Source organism: Podarcis cretensis (assembly GCF_951804945.1).
Source record: "Podarcis cretensis genome assembly, chromosome: Z".
NCBI lineage: Eukaryota > Metazoa > Chordata > Lepidosauria > Squamata > Lacertidae > Podarcis > Podarcis cretensis.
Window position 1 is genome coordinate 29902007 of NC_137184.1, and position 18954 is coordinate 29920960.

General features: G+C 43.4%; 1 protein-coding gene across 3 annotated transcripts in view; it reads left to right on the forward strand.

Moving 5' to 3' along the window:
* The window catches only part of LOC307207623 (connector enhancer of kinase suppressor of ras 2-like), a 331548-nt gene that overhangs the window by 173064 nt on the left and 139530 nt on the right, over window positions 1–18954 (forward strand). For all 3 annotated transcript variants that reach the window (XM_079961622.1, XM_079961621.1, XM_079961620.1), the window contains exon 8: window positions 11613–11681. In XM_079961622.1, the coding sequence (XP_079817748.1) occupies window positions 11613–11681 (69 nt within the window). The remainder of the gene's footprint in view (window positions 1–11612; window positions 11682–18954) is intronic.

Sequence of the window (18954 nt, forward strand, 5' to 3'; positions counted from 1 at the left end):
TAATACTGGCTATGTTAGTCATCCCATTTACAGTATTTCAAAGTGTGAACTTAAGCAGTCTACTCACAATCATTATGAGTTTTCAGAAACACACTTGAACAGAAAGCAGTTTCCTAGAGAAAAAAAGTATATCTTGATGTTAAATGAGGGGGTTAGTTCAATTCTGAAAGATGATGGAATCAGGTTCTTGGTAATGGAGATGAAAATGAAGATTTAGTAATGGTCAGACCATACTTGGGACTTAGTTCATAATTCATAATTGTCCATTTGTGGAAAGGAGCTTAGTTTGAGCCATGAAATCCTAAGTTAGCCACTGAATTGTGATTGATGAGCAAAGTTCCCTCGCTTGCCATTTGTTCATTAAGTTTTTTACATCCATCACTTTTTTGTCATTACCTAGATGTGAAAGTGATGATGGTATACAAACTCTCAGCCAATTCACACAACTCTAATGGGCCTGGATATATTTCACATTGGGTGGCCATTTGACAGACCTTGGGCCAGATCTGGCTTCAAAGCAACTTTATCTGCCCCTCTCCACCTGATTACTATACCCAGTTTTAATCAAAGTGTGCTACTCCAAAAGGGACTCTGTCATATTTCATAGGATCTGCATTGTACCCATGCTCTGATGGGGAAGTTGCAGCTGTCAAATCTGCTTCTCTTAAATAGGTTTTTGAAAAAGCGGGTGTTGAGTCTTCTTTGCATGCTGTTGGTGGGTGATACTTAGCTGGTATAGAAACATATGGCCATGCCTATATTATGGAACGTCCTGCATACAGTGGTGCCTCGCAAGACAAAATTAATCTGTTCCGTGAGGCTCTTCGTATAGCGGTTTTTTCGTCTTGCGAAGCAAGCCCATTGACAGCTTAGCGGATTAGCGCTATTAGCGGTTTAGCGGCTTTTAGCGGATCAGCTGATAAGCGGCTTAGGGCTTAGGAAAAGGGGGGGAGGGGAAAAACCCCGCAGGAACTCGCAAGACATTTTCGTCTTGAGAAGCAAGCCCATAGGGAAATTCGTTTTGCGAAGCGCCTCCAAAACGGAAAACCCTTTTGTCTAGCGGGTTTTCCGTCTTGCGAGGCGTTCATCTTGCGGGGCACCACTGTATGGCTACCAAATGGAGCATCTCTGCCATATTAGCATACCCAATCTCCGAGATCAATTGGTGGGGGCGCTGTGCTTGCAATTCTGCCAGTGAGTACTACTTGCTCTGCTCTGCTGGGACAGGCCCTTCTTGGTGATTGTACCCTGGGTGTGGGACTCTCTCCTCCTAGAGGTGCAAATGGCGATGACATCATTGGCCTTTCGTCATCTAGTCGATGAGTTGTTTAGCCTACCCATCCTATTCTGTGTTTGTATTGTTTGCTTTGATTTTAAATTACATCTGTTTTTACATGTGTCTTTGTTGGTGGAAACCATTTGCGACCTTTGATGTAAATCAGTCTAAAAACTGTATAGATAAATCAATTATAAATAAATATGGGGCTCCATTTCAGTCCCTCTCCACTGGCCTTCCACCATTTTGTGAAGACCTTTCTCTGCTGTATTTTCCTGAGCTGAACCTATTCTTCTAACACACTGAGATTTTGAGGAATCTGTTTTATCTGCAATTTTAATCTGGATTTTAACAGAGTTGTTGCAATTGTGATTTGCTTTTTAAATACATTGTGAGCCACCTTGAGTATGGGGAAATTTATTAATTTGCTTTGTTTAGAATGTTCAGTGACCACCCAGACAACAACATTCTCTAGTCAATTAATATACAAACTGAGACATAGTTAAAACATTTAAAGCACACTTAAAACACAAAACATCAGCCACTTCAATTTCCTCACTAAAAACCAGCCCAAGCTGCATAACAGCATTTTTTTAAATATAAAAAATAGAAAGTTGGGGTGTAAATTATTTTAATAACATTTTTAATAACATTGCCCAGATACAGCACCAACAAAGTCTGGATTTTGAACTCTAAATATTCTACAAATCATGAATACTTGCTCAGGCTCCTTATGCATAATTCCTTATGCATAATTTGTTCTGATTTTGTCATAGTGGGGGATAACCTTTCCAACTGTTTAAAGATCTGAATGCCTGCTGTTTGATCTCTGGAAGTCCTCCTTAGATTAAATGGCTCTGTGATTTAGCCTGGCATTATCTGTGGGAGTTGAAAGTGACCCTCCAAGCCTCTCTATCAAGCCCTCAGTAATCTCCCCAGGGCACACTCCCTTGGCCAGACCCCCTCAGTGGTCCTGCTCCATGCCCTCCACTGTTGCTTTTGCCTGGCTGGATTGTGATAATGCCTCTTTAGGTATGGGTATCTTTGAGTGGCATCTAGCTGCTCAAATGTAGCCCACTGTGCAAAGGTAAGAGTTACATCTATTGCTCTGCTCACATTTTGCCTCCAGCCCACCCCCAATTTTGCAGCTGGCTCCATCCACTGCAATCATGCAACCAATGGAAGATTGCCTGGGAGTGAATGTGAACCTCAGATTGAAGAAAAATTTCCTACCACAGTGTATAGGCCTGAAAAATAGCTTTCCTTTCCTTCTTAAAATAGTAATAATAATAATAATGGGGTGCTGTTGCCTTTTACCAAAAAATGCATACACACAATCCCCTCAATAAAGATGTGCATAATATAGATAGCCTAGCACAACCCTAACCCATTCAGCACATAGACAGAATCTGAATCTGTTGCCTGCCCATCGTCTGGGAGGCCCAGTTTGCAGCCAAACTATCCTTCTCACTCCTTCTCTGTTACATTTCCAAAAGTGGCTGGATGAACTTTAACAGGAGCGTCTTTGTGGGGAAGTAGGGGAGAGTGACACACCTTTGGCCCTTCAACTGACATGGCTCTTTTGAACCACAACTCCCATCAGTCCCATTCTGGTTGGATTGATGGGAGTTGTAGTCGAAAACAGCTGGGTGGCACCAGGATGGTGAAGGCATAGCAATATCTTTATTGCTGATAATAGATCATTAAACTAGTTTTTAATTGAACCTCCTGCCATTTGTGTTTCCTCCACTCCCCTGCTTACCTACCCACCCACCGACCCTCAATTTCCAATTTTTAATCTCACTGCGATTGCTATAGAGTTCTGTTTCAAAGCCTTGAGCTTAATGAAGCATATTTGGGTCCAGGAAATTAGGTGGGCTTATAAAATAGTCATATGTAATTAAGCTGAGGAACCGTGCTAACTAGAGATGGGAAAAGTCCATTTAGTTCAAGCACTCAATCCTTCCCTGTTAGCTAGGACTATACCCGCTAGTGTTCTGGGCCATTTAAAATCAGCTAAACTGAAACCATTAAAAGTGACGTTGAGGAGGCAAAGCAGTAAAGAAACTACTGGTGCATCATGATAGCCCAGAAAACATTACAGTACGTGATATGGCTTAAGACCCCATACATTAGTGTTGCAGAACTGCCAACCTGTGGGCAAGATGTTGTCTGCAGAATCTTAGGGACCTCACAGGTAATCTTCTAGGGGCCTCCCCTGCTTGACCCCACCCCCATCTTCAGGGCCCCCCACAGATCCAGCCCCCGCCACAGCTGCACCTTCATCTCAGGATGGGGCAGGGGTGGCGTGAGGCTCCACAAACGCTGCTCCTAGACGAGAACCCCTCCCCTGCCTTGGAGCTAAGCTGACATGTCTCATTTGACCCTTAGGAAGCAAAGTATTATCTCTTCAAATGAAGAAGAAAAGAGTGGCCATTTATGCATAGTTTTTAAAAAAAAACACAAGAGGGCACAGATTTGCATTAAAAATGCATATGCTAGTTTGTATGCATAGATGCAAATTTAGAAATAATGGTTACGATTTAAATAGAAAGACTGTGGGTTGTGGCACACTTACTTCTACTCCGAGTAGACCCGTTTAAATTAATAGACCTAAGGTAGTGATTTCTGTTAATTACAAATGGATCTACTTCTGAGTAAAAGTAGCATTGGCTACGACCCCATGATTCCATTTATAATTCAAATAGGACTCAAACAAGGCAGTACATCATGGAGAAGGATATATGACTACTGTAGGTCCCATGTGTGCCTGCCCAGTCTGTAGCCCAGGTGGTCACTGTTTGTGGGCAAGTTCAAGGTTCCTGCTCTGCCTTCTTAGGTTTGAGCCAGATTTGGACCAGATAAAATACTCCCTCCAATTGAGGGCTGCCTTCTGACAGCCCTTGAAACGGACTCCTCTGTAAGGTAGGACACATGGCCACTATAGGAGGAATAACACAGTTTCAGATGAGAAAGCCTTAAACAATTTGTATTGCTTGTGGAACTCTGATTGTTAGGAAATGGAAGAGAGATTATTGGCCTATTATATTGTCTTCACAGATGTCTCTAAAATCTATTTAGAATAAATTGTGGCAATTATTCTAATTCAGCAACAAAACACGCACACTAATTTTATTGTGATATTTATAAAGCGTCATATCCATGACAATTTGGTAGACCTTGCAAAGCGTTTATCCCTCCCTTCTTTTTTCCCTCTCTCCATTTGCCTCCCTTCTTTTTTCTAACCTGAAGATAACTTAAAGGAAATATAGGCTTATATAAGAAAGAGACTGGTGCCTTGTTTGAGCTAGGAAGGGCTCAGAAAACTCCTATGATGAGGACTGAAGGAGAATGTTTAGCACAGAAGCCAGGAAGGGCCACATTCCCTTCTGGGTAACCTTCAGGAGGCCGCATGCCAGTGGGAGGGGGGAGAGAGGCAAAAGTAACCTGCAATTTTGCCTTTGAACAGTGGGCTTTGTTTCTGCAGACACTCCCATGTCCCTTTCTATCCTCCATCCATGCAAACAAGAATCATTATCAGAGTTTGGGGATGCATTCCAGCCCGACAAAAGCATGGTAAGAGGCATGGCCTGGGGAGACTTCCAAGGGCCAGTCAAAGAGGCTAGGAGGGTCATATGTGGCCATCAGGACTGAAGTTTCCCATCCCCAAGGTAGTAACTTGAACATAGCCAGCAAAGCTACCAGAAAATAACCTTGGTGGGATGGCAGGAAGAAATGAATCAGCTTTATAAAACTGTATGGATGCCTTCCTCAGCACACTCCCCTGTTCCAAGATGCAAATAAATAAGTTAATGAAAGAGCAGGACAAAAGTCTCCAGTGGTTTCTTCCCCAAAGGGAACTGACCCTGTGAAAAGCAAGGGTCCTGAAACTTTCCACTGCTTGAGGAAGCACGCAAATGTTCTCAGCAGGCTAATGCAAGGGCTTGGCCTGCCTTTCTATCCTCGTCTGCCAGCTGCAGGGTAGCTGGCCACTGATGGACTCTAATGGACTCTAATGCTGATAGATTTTTAAATGCTGTTCATTGACAGTATGAAAGGCTGTGCACATGCTGCACTAAACCCACCCCATATCCTATGCCAGGCTAACAACTCACACACACACACACACACACACCCCACAAATGTTACAGTCGGAATAAGTTTTGCATGTCAAGCTAATTTGACGGTGTTGTCCATTTTCATAGAAGGCACATGTTGACTCATAGAATCAGAGTTGGGACCCTGAGGATCATCTAGTCCAGCCCAAATACAGTATGCAGCTGTCCGATGTGGGGGGTAAAACCTGCAGTCTTGGCATTGTCAGCACCTTGCTCTAACCGTTTCATAGAATTGTTCCTTTTTTTTACTAGCCAGAACTACAGAGGCCACAGTTATACGTAATGCCAAACCACAGTCTACAAACACGGTCTACAAATTACCATGGTTTGACATTATTTGCATGACCAGAGCCCAGCTTTCATTGGAGGCATTTGAACAAAGAATGGACGTTCCACCCAGGCCAGTGCCGCCTGCCTGACCTTTCCAGGAAGAGGCAGAAGCTTCACACAGTGATGTTAACTGTCTCTGTGACCAATAACTGCTTTCTTCCTCCCCACCTCCTTTCTGACATTGTAATATACCGCCATATCGCGAAGTTTAGCTGGCAATATATTACGATGTTGGAAAGCAGATATCACCCAGACCTAGTCCTGATGGGTCTAATTAGACCCACTGGCCCCTCTGCTCTCTCGGGACAAAGTTAATATGTGAACCACTTTAGACACTCAGTGCTCTTAGCTATTAGTATTAAGATGAGGTCTGGAGGGCTATTCTGCCGTTCTTTTTTATTGAGTTCTGTCTGCAGGCATATTTGCAATTAAAAACCTCAAATGAAACCTAGATGGAGAGATAGAACACATCCAGGAAGTAGCGAGCAGCATCTTCTGAAGCATGACACATTGTCCCTGCTCTTGGTTGAAGTGCACTGTGCTTTTGCTTACCTAGGTAAAGAGCAAGTTTTATTGCTGCTTAGAAACATTATCCCCAGGTCTCAGACAGGGGTTTTGATGGAAGGTTGTTGGGTCTTTTTTGTTTTCTTAGGCTAGTGGAAAATGCTAGTAGGAACGAGCCTGACACTGTTACCAGTGATCAATCTGAAGAAGGGAGAACAGCTGAGCAAAGCCGTTCCATGCCTTTTGGGTAGAAAAATCAGCAATAAAATGGTGGATGAGTGGAAATCAAGGCAGCTAGAGTAGGTCCATGATAGGGAAGGGCTGTAGCTCAGTGGTAGGGTGAATTCCTTGCATGAACAAGATCCTAGGTGCAACTCCTAGTATCTCTAGGTTGGGCTGGGAGAAGCACCCTCTCCACCTGAAACCTTGAAGAGGCACTGTCAATCACTGTAGGCAATGCTGTCAAAGACCAAGCTGTCAGTAAATCACACCTTTCACAGTTGAAGTTAACTCTTTATTAGCAGAAACACCATCTGCACAGACTTGACAGGGTGTCAGGCCTAATGAGTGCAGCAGCTCATCCCCATGAATCAGTTGCCAAAACTGATTCATGAAGTCACTGCCTCCCCACAGCTATCTAAGTCCCTTCTTCTCCAGGGGTTTTTCTAAGCAACCAAGGACTGTGCTTGTGTGCAGCCTGCTGGTGCTCTGCCTGTTTCAGCTCTCTTCTGGTTTTGGGAGACAAGGAGGGATGAGAGCTTGTTGCGGCAGGAGGGAGAGGCATCTATGACTCTTCTCCAGCCTGACTAATCTCTGCCTCTTGGCCTCCCTCTCCCTCTCCCACTCTCCAGCTTCAGCTTCTTCCTCTGATTCTGGACTTCTCTCTGCCATTAACTCTCCCAGCTCACTAAGCACTGTTACCTTTTCAGCTTCTGACACCTCCTCTTCCCAGTCTTCTCCCTCATCTGCCTCTGAGCACTCATTGTCATCCCATCACCAGTCCCTGGACTCAGCCTTCTCCCCTTGGTGGTTCACCAGTTGCTTCCTCTCACCATTCCTCTGTGTCTAATTAGTCCATGACAGTGCTGAACTAGATGGACCAATTGGTCTGATCTGGTGTAAGGCAGCTTCCAAGTTTCCTAAGATCAGTGCATTTCGTTGTTTTATAAGAACATCTTATAAACTGCTAACTCTCAAAGCAAAATGCTATGTTAGTGTATAACAATATCAATTAAACATCATAAAATTACAAAATCATAAATGCATTTTTATGCTGTAAACTGCCCCGAGATCTTCGGAAGAAGGACAGTATGTAAATTTAATAAATAAAGTAATATATCCTGGAGGGAAGGAGGGGTGCAAATGTGATAAATAAACACACGGGCAGTGGTAAAGATCATTTCAGCAAAAACCAAGTAATAAAGAGCTTTTGAATAAAGTGCTATTTTAATGATGGCAGAAAAAAAATGATGGTGGAAGCCTCGAATCAGCACACTTCTACATTTTGAAGCAAAGAAATAGCCCTTGTGTCAAGATAATAATTTTCTTTATAGCGTCAAAAGCTTTATATGTTAAAGAAAAAGAAAAGAAAGATGCCAGCAGCAGGCTTTCACTTTCTTCATTATATTTTAATCTACTCCAGTATTATAAATCCATAATTAGAAAGGGGGAGACAGGCTGGAAAGAAGCACCACAATGCCAAGGATGTCAGCTATTTTTGGTGGGGGAGGGAGTGGGTGGGTCAAAGTCTACATGAGAGAAAAAGAAAGGAAATGGAAAGAAATAGGCAATGTGATTTGGGAGGGCCATAGCCTAACAGGTCCCAGTTCCAATCCCCGGCCTCTCTAGGAATGTCCCTTGCCTGGAATCCTGGAGGGCCCCTGGTAGAATTATAATGGGTCTGACCCATTATAATGCAGCTTCTTAAGTTCCTGACCCGTTTTGATTGTGGCTTCTCAGCCTGAGGTTTTAATCCTTACGCAGGCAAAAGCCCACAATCCTAGCTTCTGGTTCTCAGAAACTAGTTTTCAGAAAGGGTAAACAAACACAGGGGTACAGAAGATTTAAAACATTTAAACCTAAAACCTGATACATGTTTATCAGCCAGAGCAAAAAAAGACAAGCATGGCTTCTTAACTGTCCCAAAATAACTTTCTCCATACTTTCTCGGTATTTTTGGGAAAGGATCCATGCCAGATGCTAGATGAAGTTGTTTCTAAACCATCCTATTATTGCCCGATTTTTGAGTTTTGTCCTCCTTTTGCAGCCACCAAGAAACCCTTTGTCACACCTTCCTTCCAGTGAAGAAATGCAATTTCCTTTGCAATCTTCCCTCACCTATCATAGCTCAGTGGCAGAACATCACTTTGCATGCAGAAGGCCACCAGTTCAATCCCTGGCACTTCCAGGTAGATCTGGGAGAGAACCCTTCCTGAAACCCTGGAGGGATACTGCCACTCGCTGTTGACAATACAGAGCTAGATGAACCAATAGGTCTGCTTCAGGCAACTTCCTATGTTCCCATGTGCCCTGTTGCCTTCTGAGCAGGCCAGCTACTTTGGTAGGTTGGGCTTTTGAACCTTGCCTTACCTAGGCAGACAAAAAGAAGTACTTCTTCGCATAGTTCCAACTATGATATTCTCTGCAACAAGACGTGGTGGTGGCCAAAAACTTGGATGCCTTTAAAGTGGGTTAGGTGAACTCATGGAGTATAAGGCTGTCAACGACTGCTGCCCACCATGGCTTTGTTCTACCTTCACCAGCAGAGGCAGTATGCCTCTGAATGCCAATTGCTGGGGACTACAAGTAGTTGGGACGCAGGTGGCGCTGTGGGTTAAACCACAGAGCCTAGGACTTGCCAATCAGAAGGTCGGCGGTTCGAATCCCCGCGACAGGGTGAGCTCCCATTGCTCAGTTCCTGCTTATGGGCTTCCCATAGACATGTGGTTGGGCTACTGTGAGAACAGGCTGCAGAGCTACATGAGCCTTTGACCTCATCCAACAGGGCTGTTCTTAGGTTAATACAGAATTTTACTTTTTTGTTTACAGCTAGCTGTGCCCTGGCTTTCTCAAGCATCTGGTTTCTGACAAGTGCAATAAAATCCTGCCACTTTCCTTAAGTGTCTTTTTTAGTTATACCCTTCTGGTGTTTGGATATACTTTTACAGTATTTTCCAGATCCAGGAATCTGCCGTGAACTCCAGCCAAAATCAATTGTACACTATCTTATTACAGAATCCCCACCTCCACTGCCGTTTTTGCCACCGAAAGCAACATACTTTATTAAAAGAAAAATAGGAGGAGGAATAGGGAAGGTGGCAGAGAAGAAGAAGAAGAAGAAGCATCTTTTGTTAAAGAGCTTATAAATGTTTTAATAGGAGAAATTTGTCAGTCGACGACCAAATGAAAGCCATAAATCTTTTAGTGACGAACGTCCCTCATCTTTGGGGCTGCTGTTCAGCAAACATAAGGAAGTGGGACACACCCACAGCTTGCCACTTCGTTTCTGCTCGAAATGCTCAGTGAAATAAAAGCAACATCAAAGATGTTTCATTCCTAGTACTTCAACCAATTGATTTGGCTTCTCTTTTGAAGGAATAATTGACCCCAGCCAAGATGTAATTGAAAAAGATACCAGAAAAAGCTGGGTCAGAGTCAAGAGATGGGGAGGGCAGGGAAGAGAGAGGCAACTTGAAAAACAAGCCTAGCCTGAACCTTTGCAGCTTATGTTGGAAGAGATCTAAGGGAGAGTTCGTACATATTCATGGGGAATGAGACATAATAGATCAAGCATCATCACAGCAGACAGCTGCTTCACACATGCATCTGTCTCGCTTGATTTCTCTATGCTTAATAAGTGCCAGTTGAATGTGGGAACTGTTGTAATATCATGTGTTTGGGCTGATTAGAAAATTCCATCTCTAGTGCAGAGCTGGATCCACGCAGGAGGGGGAAGGGGCCATAGTTCAGTGGTGAAGCATCTTACTTGCATGCAGTAAGTCCCAGGTTCAGTCCCCATAATCTCCAGGAAGGGTAAGAGCTGCAACTCATTAGTAAGTATCTACCTTGAGCTGTGGTCTAAACCACAGAGCCTAGGGCTTGCCGATCAGAAGGTCGGCAGTTTGAATCCCCGCGACGGGGTGAGCTCCCGTTGCTCGGTCCCTGCTCCTGCCAACCTAGCAGTTCAAAAGCACGTCAAAGTGCAAGTAGATAAACAGGTCCAGCGGGAAGGTAAACGGCATTTCCGTGCACTGCTCTGGTTCGCCAGAAGCGGCTTAGTCATGCTGGCCACATGACCCAGAAAAACTGTCTGAGGACAAACGCCGGATCCCTTGGCCAGTAAAGCGAGATGAGCGCTGCAACCCCAGAGTCATTCACGACTGGACTTAACTGTCAGGGGTCCTTTACCTTTACCTTTTACCTTGCATGTACAGAGTTCTAGGCTGAATACCTAGCATTTGCAGATAGGGTGAGAGAACCCTGTTTGCAATCTATGAGAGCTGTTGTTAGTCAGTGTAGACAATACAGAGCTAGATATACCAAAGGCCTGACTCAGCAAAAAGTAGCTTCATATTGTTCCAGTGTTCCTGCAAAGTCGCCGTTAGGGCTTCCCTCCTATGAAAGTGCCCCCCCCCAGCCACTGTTTCTGTTCCACTGCATATCATCTTTGCTAAAAGCTGCTTTATTTGTCCCACTGTCCACTGTGGCAAAATTATGTAACTTATGTAATTAGGTCATATAAATTATGTTGCCACTGTATTATTCTACTCCCATTTGTTTCAATGCAAAGGAAATGCAATGCAAATGTAGCAGAGGGAGGAAGTCATCAGTTACATCTAAATTTTATGATACAGTTCTCCAACCAAACCATGTTTACAAGAATGCACATTTATGAGGAAACTGCATAAAACCATATAGAACATTGAAAATAACATACGAAAATGCACTATATTAGGGGAGGTTTCTTGCCAAAATGTGTACATTAGTCAAAACTGCATATAAAAATGCCTTCATTAGGAGAAATGTGCACTAAAGTGCTGATGAATTTTCATGAGGGTTTAAAAATGAAACGAAGCCTGTAAATCTTTGCAAAACATGGAGAACTGAGTTTAAGATTGGGGAAAATGAGAAACAGAGAGAACCAAAACTGATAGACTCTTCCCTCCCCAGTCCTCACACATTCCTTTTGAAAGCCTGAAGAGGGCTTAAGAGTGTCACTTTGTAAAGAATGAATCAATATTATCTTGGTGCCAGACAGAATTATGCCATGGACTAGAATTGTAATAGTACAGTTGCAAAGTATGAAGAATTCTACCACTGGGTTTTCCCATTGTCAAGTTTCTCTCTCTCTCTCTCCCCCCCCCCCCCCATTCTCTTGCCTTTAGTCTCCAGCAGACCAGTGCAAGAAAATCCATGCAGGGGATGAAGTGATCCAAGTCAACCATCAAACTGTGGTGAGTACTTTTCCAATTAAGCCGAGTGTCTCCATTCATCTCCACCTGGCTGCATTGTTCACCACCTTTCACATATTTCTGACGGCTCCCATCAGTCCCAACCATCACAGCCAACTGCACCGTCTGGGACTGGTGTGCATTATACTCCAAAACACCTGGAGGGTACTAGGTTGGTGAAGGCTGGTATAAAGATCCCCTCTTGTTAGCAACACCAGCTGATTGCAAATGCTTATTTTGAGTTGCTATCCTTAGGCACAATTTCTGCTGCGAATTTGTCCTGACGTTGCTGGGGGAAAGTTTGAAATATATTGATTTGTCTTTTTTGCCAAAAGGAATGCATACTCAGGCTTGATTCGGAGCAAAGGCTCTTGGCAGAGGGAGGGGATAAAGCCTTTAATGTTTTAATGTAAGCAGGAAGTGCCAGGTAAGAGTATCTTTCACTGTGAGCCATTACCAACTAATGGCAACCCCTTCTGGGTTTGGGAACATAGTTCAGCGCTTTGCAGGCAGAAGTTCCCAGATTCAGTCCCCAGAATTTCCATTTAAAGTGACAAGGAAGCAGGCAGTGTGAAAGGTCTTTTCCGATTGGGGAAGGGGGCCATAGCTCATTGGTAGGGCAATTACTGGTTGGACTGGGGAAGACTCTCTGTCTGAAACATGGTAGAGCTGCTGCCAGTCTGTGTAGGCAGTCCTGAGCTAGATGGACTAGAGGTCTGGCGCAGCTTTCCATATACCTACATTGCTAGGCAATACTGCACTTGGTGGACAAATGGTCTCACCTGGTGTAAGGCAGCTCTCTGCTTTCCTGATATCTATGGATCAAGGTATGTTGCTCTAGGGTTACAGAATCAAAGGGAGGCACATCCTGGAGTGTGTCAAGGGGCCAAGGGCCAGTGGGAGGCTACACCCCAACCTATGGCAAGGGGGAGACTAACCTATCCCAATCTGTTGTCCCACGAATGAGCAGCTGTAGGGAGCTTGCTTCCCCCCACCCATCTCCCTTCATGAAATAACACTCTACACTAACCACCTGTTACTGGAAGGGAGGCATGTTCTGGCCTACGCCACCAGCCATGTGACTCTTGGCCACAAATAGGCTGACCCCCTGCCTCCCAAGAAGTGCATCATGGAAAAAGCCACATCCATTGCATAACAAAGGACCAGCTGCTCCAGTGCTTGCATTCCTTTCCCCTCCCCGGTTCTTTCCCCTTTTACGTCATGTCCATTAGATTGTGAGCCTGCAGGCAGAGACTGTCTTCCCTTTTGTACCATGCTTACAAAATGGTGAGCAGTTTAAAGGTGTTTAATAATACTATTGCTGTGATTGCACTGTTTACTGCCATATAAACCTGCCTGATAATTAAGATATTCTTTGGAGTCTCTTCTCTGCATTCCCCTGTCTTCAGATAAGACTTGTAGAAGCGACTGGAACAGGGCCTTTTATGTGGTGGTGCCCTGCTTCTAGAACTCCCCAAACAACAATATTTTCCTGGTTCACCTCTTGCTAAATTTTGGTGGATTGTCATGTTTGCACATGCTGTTGTCTTTGGTGCTATTGTTTATTTTACTCTGGTTATTACTTATTTTATACTCTGAGATATATATTTTTATTTTGGTGATTTGGATTATTGGCTCTATGATTTTTTTAAAAATCTTTGTTTTACAAGCCACCTGTGTTGAGCAATAATGTTTGAAGAAATGCAAACCATAAGCACATACTAAAACTAAACTGAAGTTGAATTTGTCAGGGCAGATTTGGTTTTGAATACAGTGGTGCCCCGCAAGACGAATGCCTCGCAAGACGGAAAACTCGCTAGACGAAAGAGTTTTCCGTTTTGGAGGTGCTTCGCAAAATGAATTTTCTATGGGCTTGCTTCGCAAGACGAAAATGTCTTGCGAGTTCCTGCGGGTTTTTCCCCCTTTCCCCCCTTTTTCTAAGCCGCTAAGCCGCTTATCCGATAAGCCGCTAAAAGCCGCTAAACCGCTAATAGCGCTAATCCGCTAAGCTGTCAATGGGCTTGCTTCGCAAGACGAAAAAACCGCAAGACGAAGAGACTCGCGGAACAGATTCTTTTCGTCTTGCGAGGCACCACTGTAACCTCTGCTTATGGGATCTCAACTTGGCTCTAGATCTTACAAGAAGTGCCAACTAGAGGTGTGGTATTTTCTGAAAAACTCCGTGCTGCTGTTATCTGCAGGGATTTTTTCTAATTTTCATCTTGTTCCTTGATCTCAATGAGAAGTGAGGTATTATTATTTTTTACCAGTTTCACTAAAAATGTGAGCAATTCTTACATAATATATACAGCATTATATACTGTAAAAAGTGCAGTATTATGCGCACATACTCTCCAGGTTTCCTTAATTAACCAGCACATAAACAAATACAGCAACATATATTACTATATGAAATTACCTATTAATACGATGTATTAATACTTTGCAGAAATATAATACAGCATAGAGCTTGACTCTTCCATACATATTAATGTATATGTTAATGTATATTATATGCAGAATACACATGATATATATTTTTCTGTGTATAATTTTGCATTGCTCACACAGAATCAGGCAAGTGTGGGTGTAAAGTGTGCTCTCTGCATAAGAGGCAGTCTAGTGTGGGCTAGGCTTAGCCAGGTTAGAACTGCCATATTATATGTATAGGCCACTTTAAAACAATTTTCTCCTCCACCCGTAGTGCTGTCAACATGCATGAAAAGGGACGCAATCCTCTTCAGGAAGCATTGCAAGACAGATACCCATGCAGGCTGTTTGGAAGCCTAGTTCAATTTTCTAAGAATCTGAGGGTGGCTCTGCTGGATCAGATTAGGGTTTCATCCTGTCCAGCAAACTGTGTCCAACAAGGAGCAGCCATTTGCTTCTGGAAGCTCATGAGCAAGTCATAAAGGCTACCTCTGTTGTTTAATGACATCTACTCAAAGAGGTGTGCTGCCCCCATATGTTGGCATTGTTAAGATCCTCCACAGAAACCTTCTTGTTAGTTCCGAATCCATATTTGGCTGGGACAAAGAGGAAGGGAATTTTCTTTGGCCTCACCCAGTATTTGATACTCTTCCTTAGAGCGGTTCGCCTTGCCCCTTCTGTATTCGCCTTCCACCACAATGCAACATTCTTTGGCTTTTAGGGGCTGGTTCTTTATTTTCTCTTTTCAAATGCTTGCCTACCATCATAATTATGCACAATCCCTCTTTTCTTACCCTGACTTCTCTTAATGTTTTATGACGCTTTTGACTGCTGGATTTCATTGCTGTTCTTTCATGTCTGTACAGGACTGATTGTACTGTGTTGTATGTTGCAAATTTTGTTTGTAAGATTCTTTGAACTTTGGCGAAAGGTGGATCTTAAATGTTTGTTTGCTTGCTTCAATTTGTGTCTCACCTAATACAAATATTCTCTAGGCTAGTAGCCCTCAACACATCTTTAACCAAAACATACGTTTGAGAACCAATTTCTTTGTTACTGTTATTATTAATAATACTTGCATACTGTTATTAATAATACTTGTACACTGCTTTATATTTCAGCAAATGCATATGTGGTTTACATATATCAACCAAAATCAATATATTTGTGGTAGTGCTGCTTAGATCAGGCTGTGATCCAGTGCTAGATCCCAAACCACCAATTGAGGACTAATGCTCTAAGCCAGGGTTTCCCAAACTTGGGTCTCCAGCTGTTTTTTTGTCTACAACTTCCATCATCCTTAGCTAGCAGGAATGATGGGAATTGTAGGTTGTTTTTAAAAACAAAAACACAGATGGAGACCCAAGTTTGGAAAACCCTTCTCTAGGCTACACACCAATAAGAAAGACAAAATCATAATATACAGCATTTCAGTAAAAACATAAATCAGTAACAGGGAAATAATAAAAAAGAGGGGAATTGAAGGTATTGAAGGAATTCTCCTGCCTTTTTTAAAAGTCAAAACAGAATTGCCCCTGTTTTAAAATACCCCCCCCCCCATTTTATCCAAGTGGGAAGGGAAATAAGTACTTAAGCTCCAATGGCGGCATATCAACCACTTCTCATTCTGAGAATATTAGGGGGAAGAGGAAGATCCACACCCAGATTGCTAGTGAGAGCCACTGTGGTATAATTGTTATAGTGCTGGGCTAATAATAATAATAATTTTATTATTTATATGCTGCCCATCTGACTGGGTTGCCCCAGCTACTTTGGGCAGTTCCGACAAAATATCAAAAACACAATAAGAGGTCAAACATAAAAAAAAAAACTTTCCTGAACAGGGCTGCCGTCAGATGTCTTCCAAAAGTCATATAATTGTTTATCTGTTTGGCATCTGATGGGAGGGTGTTCCACAGGGCTGGCGCAACTACTGAGAAGGCCCTCTGCCTAGTTCCCTGTAAAGAGCCACTTTCACATCCTCACTCAGCCACAAAACTCACTTGGCGACTTCAGCCCTTCACTGCCTCTCAGCCTATCCTACCTCAAAGGGTGGCTATGAGGATAAAACATGTAAGATGTGGTGCAGGGGAACCATACATAGTACCTGGATTTCCTTGGAGGAAAGGTGGGGTACCTGGAGGTGGAGGGGCAACTGCAGGGGTTTTCCTGACTGAAAGGAGGAGAATGGATGTCCTGCTATGCCCACAGCTGCCACACACCCCACCTGCCTGTGGTCTCTCCTATGATCCTTGTGCTCCCCCCAGATTTATGGGATTGAAGCAGCAAAACCAACACAGCATGAAAATCCCGTACAGGGAGATGCAGTCAGACAAATTCCATCAAGCCATCAAATAGTTTAAATGCACACATTTGGTTATAATGGCTAATAGCTATTTGATTGATCTACCCCACATGAGTTGTTAGGGGTGGGCACTGAAAAACAAACCCACTATCTCATAGTGTTGTCTCACAACATGGCTGTAGGACATGTTTTAGTGTCATCATGTTGGGGAATCCATCAGGGAAGATGTTCCCAACCTAATGGTCATATTCTCTCCAGGGGCTAACAAGTGAGATAGGGACCAGCCACTATGCAAAAATGTCTGCATGAAAAGGGAGTTAATCCTCTTTTGGAAGCATTGCAATACAGATAATTCATGCAGACTTTTTGGAAGCCTCATTTAGTTTTCTAAACTGACTCTACATTTATAACATTGCTTGTATGTAATGTGTGGAATAGACATATGTCATATTCCGTAGACTATATAGAATATACCTGTGCATATTCTATGGACTATATACAAGCAATGCTAGAAGGAATGTGGAGGGACAGAAATACAACATTCCCAGAAAGAAAAAAACAAAATAACTAAGGCAAAAGGGATACTGCAGAGCTGGAAAGGTTCAGAAAAGGACATGCTAAATGATTGAGGGGTTGAAGCAACTCTCTTCCGAGAAAAGTGGCAACGTTTAGGGGCTTCTTCATTTAGAAAAATGTGGGGGCATGAAAGAGATAAAAGTGCACATTGTGTGAAGAAAGTGGAAGGGAAAAAAGCTTTTCTTCCTATCTTATAACAGTAGAGCTTGGGGACATGCAGGCAGAATACTGGAAGATTCGGAAGAGATAAAAGAAAGTGCATTTTACATGGCACATAGTTAAACTGTGAAATTAGCTCCCACAGGAGGCAGTGATGGCCACCCACACTTGGATGGCTTTGAAATATTAGATTCATGGAGGTAAAGCCTAGTAAACACAACGGCTATGTCCTCTGAATACAGGTTGTTGGGAATTGCAGGTGAAAAGAGTGCTTATTGCGTGCAGGTCCTGCTTATGGGCTCACTAAGGGCATTTGGTTGGCCAATGAGAACAGAGTACTGGGCTAAGGCCTTTATCCCGATACTGCTGGAATTTTCTTACATACTTAAAGTGTTTTGTTTTTTAAGTCTTGAATCACACCACAGCCATATGTGTGCTGGGATACAAGTTACTTTGCATCTGAAACTTCCAGTTTGGGGTTTCTTACCTTATCTTTTTTGTTGTGACCCAGCAGACTTAATTTAGCCTCCAAACTGTTCTGCCCTTTAAATTAAGGAGCCACTCAACACACTTATTTCTAATTAGTTGCACAAATGCTACTTTCAGTAAGGTAAGAACTGTCTGTAGAAATATCAGAGCCTTATGTTCAGCTTCAACTTCAAGAGTCCAAAAGTAGATTTGCTAATTAAATCACCTATGTGTGGGGGTGCACTAATCATAAATTGGAATACCTAAATCATTCTCAGAGATAAGAGAATCACAGTATTGTAGGGTTGGAAGGGATCCAAAGGGGATCCCATGTCCAGCCTCATGCAATGCAGGAATCTCAACTAAACTACCCATAGCCATCTAACCTCTGCTTATAAACCTCCAATGAAGGAGAGACCACTACCTTCTGGGGGAGTCCATTCCACTGCCAAAGTTCTTCCTGATGTTTAGTTGGAATCTCCATTATTATTATTATTATTATTATTATTATTATTATTATTAAATATTCTAACTTGAGCAGGAGAAAACAAACTTGCTCCATCCGCCATGCCCCAGCCCTTTAGATATTTGAAGATGACTATCATATCTCCTGGGACGCAGGTGGCGCTGTGGGTTAAAGCCTCAGCGCCTAGGGCTTGCCGATCGAAAGGTCGGCGGTTCGAATCCCTGCGGCGGGGTGCGCTCCCGCTGCTCGGTCCCAGCGCCTGCCAACCTAGCAGTTCGAAAGCACCTCCGGGTGCAAGTAGATAAATAGGGACCGCTTACCAGCGGGAAGGTAAATGGCGTTTCCGTGTGCGACTCTGGCTCGCCAGAGCAGCGATGTCACGCTGGCCACGTGACCCGGAAGTGTCTCCGGACAGCGCTGGCCCCTGGCCTCTTGAGTGAGATGGGCGCACAACCCCAGAGTCTGTCAAGACTGGCCCGTACGGGCAGGGGTACCTTTACCTTTACCTATCATATCTCCTCTTAGTCTCCTCTTTTCCTGGCTCCTTCAACTATGCCCAACTCCCTCAACTGTTCCCCATAAGGTTTGGCATCCCTATTCATAACTGGCTATTTTGATGTTAACAGATCACTTTCACCATGTTTGGCATTGAAATTTGTTGTGCAGTCAGACCGTTTTCATCCTATTTGAATTGGCTAACCACAAGTGCTCTCTTTATTACAGCAGGATCCAATTTTATCATAAATACTGACTTACTGTATTTATTCATTCTTGCACCTTGACCTCATCCTGTTTGAGCTCCAGTGCTCCACAACTGGGCTACCTTCTTTGCTGCCAAGGCTGCAGCCAGAGGGAGCAAGTTTTAAATTGAT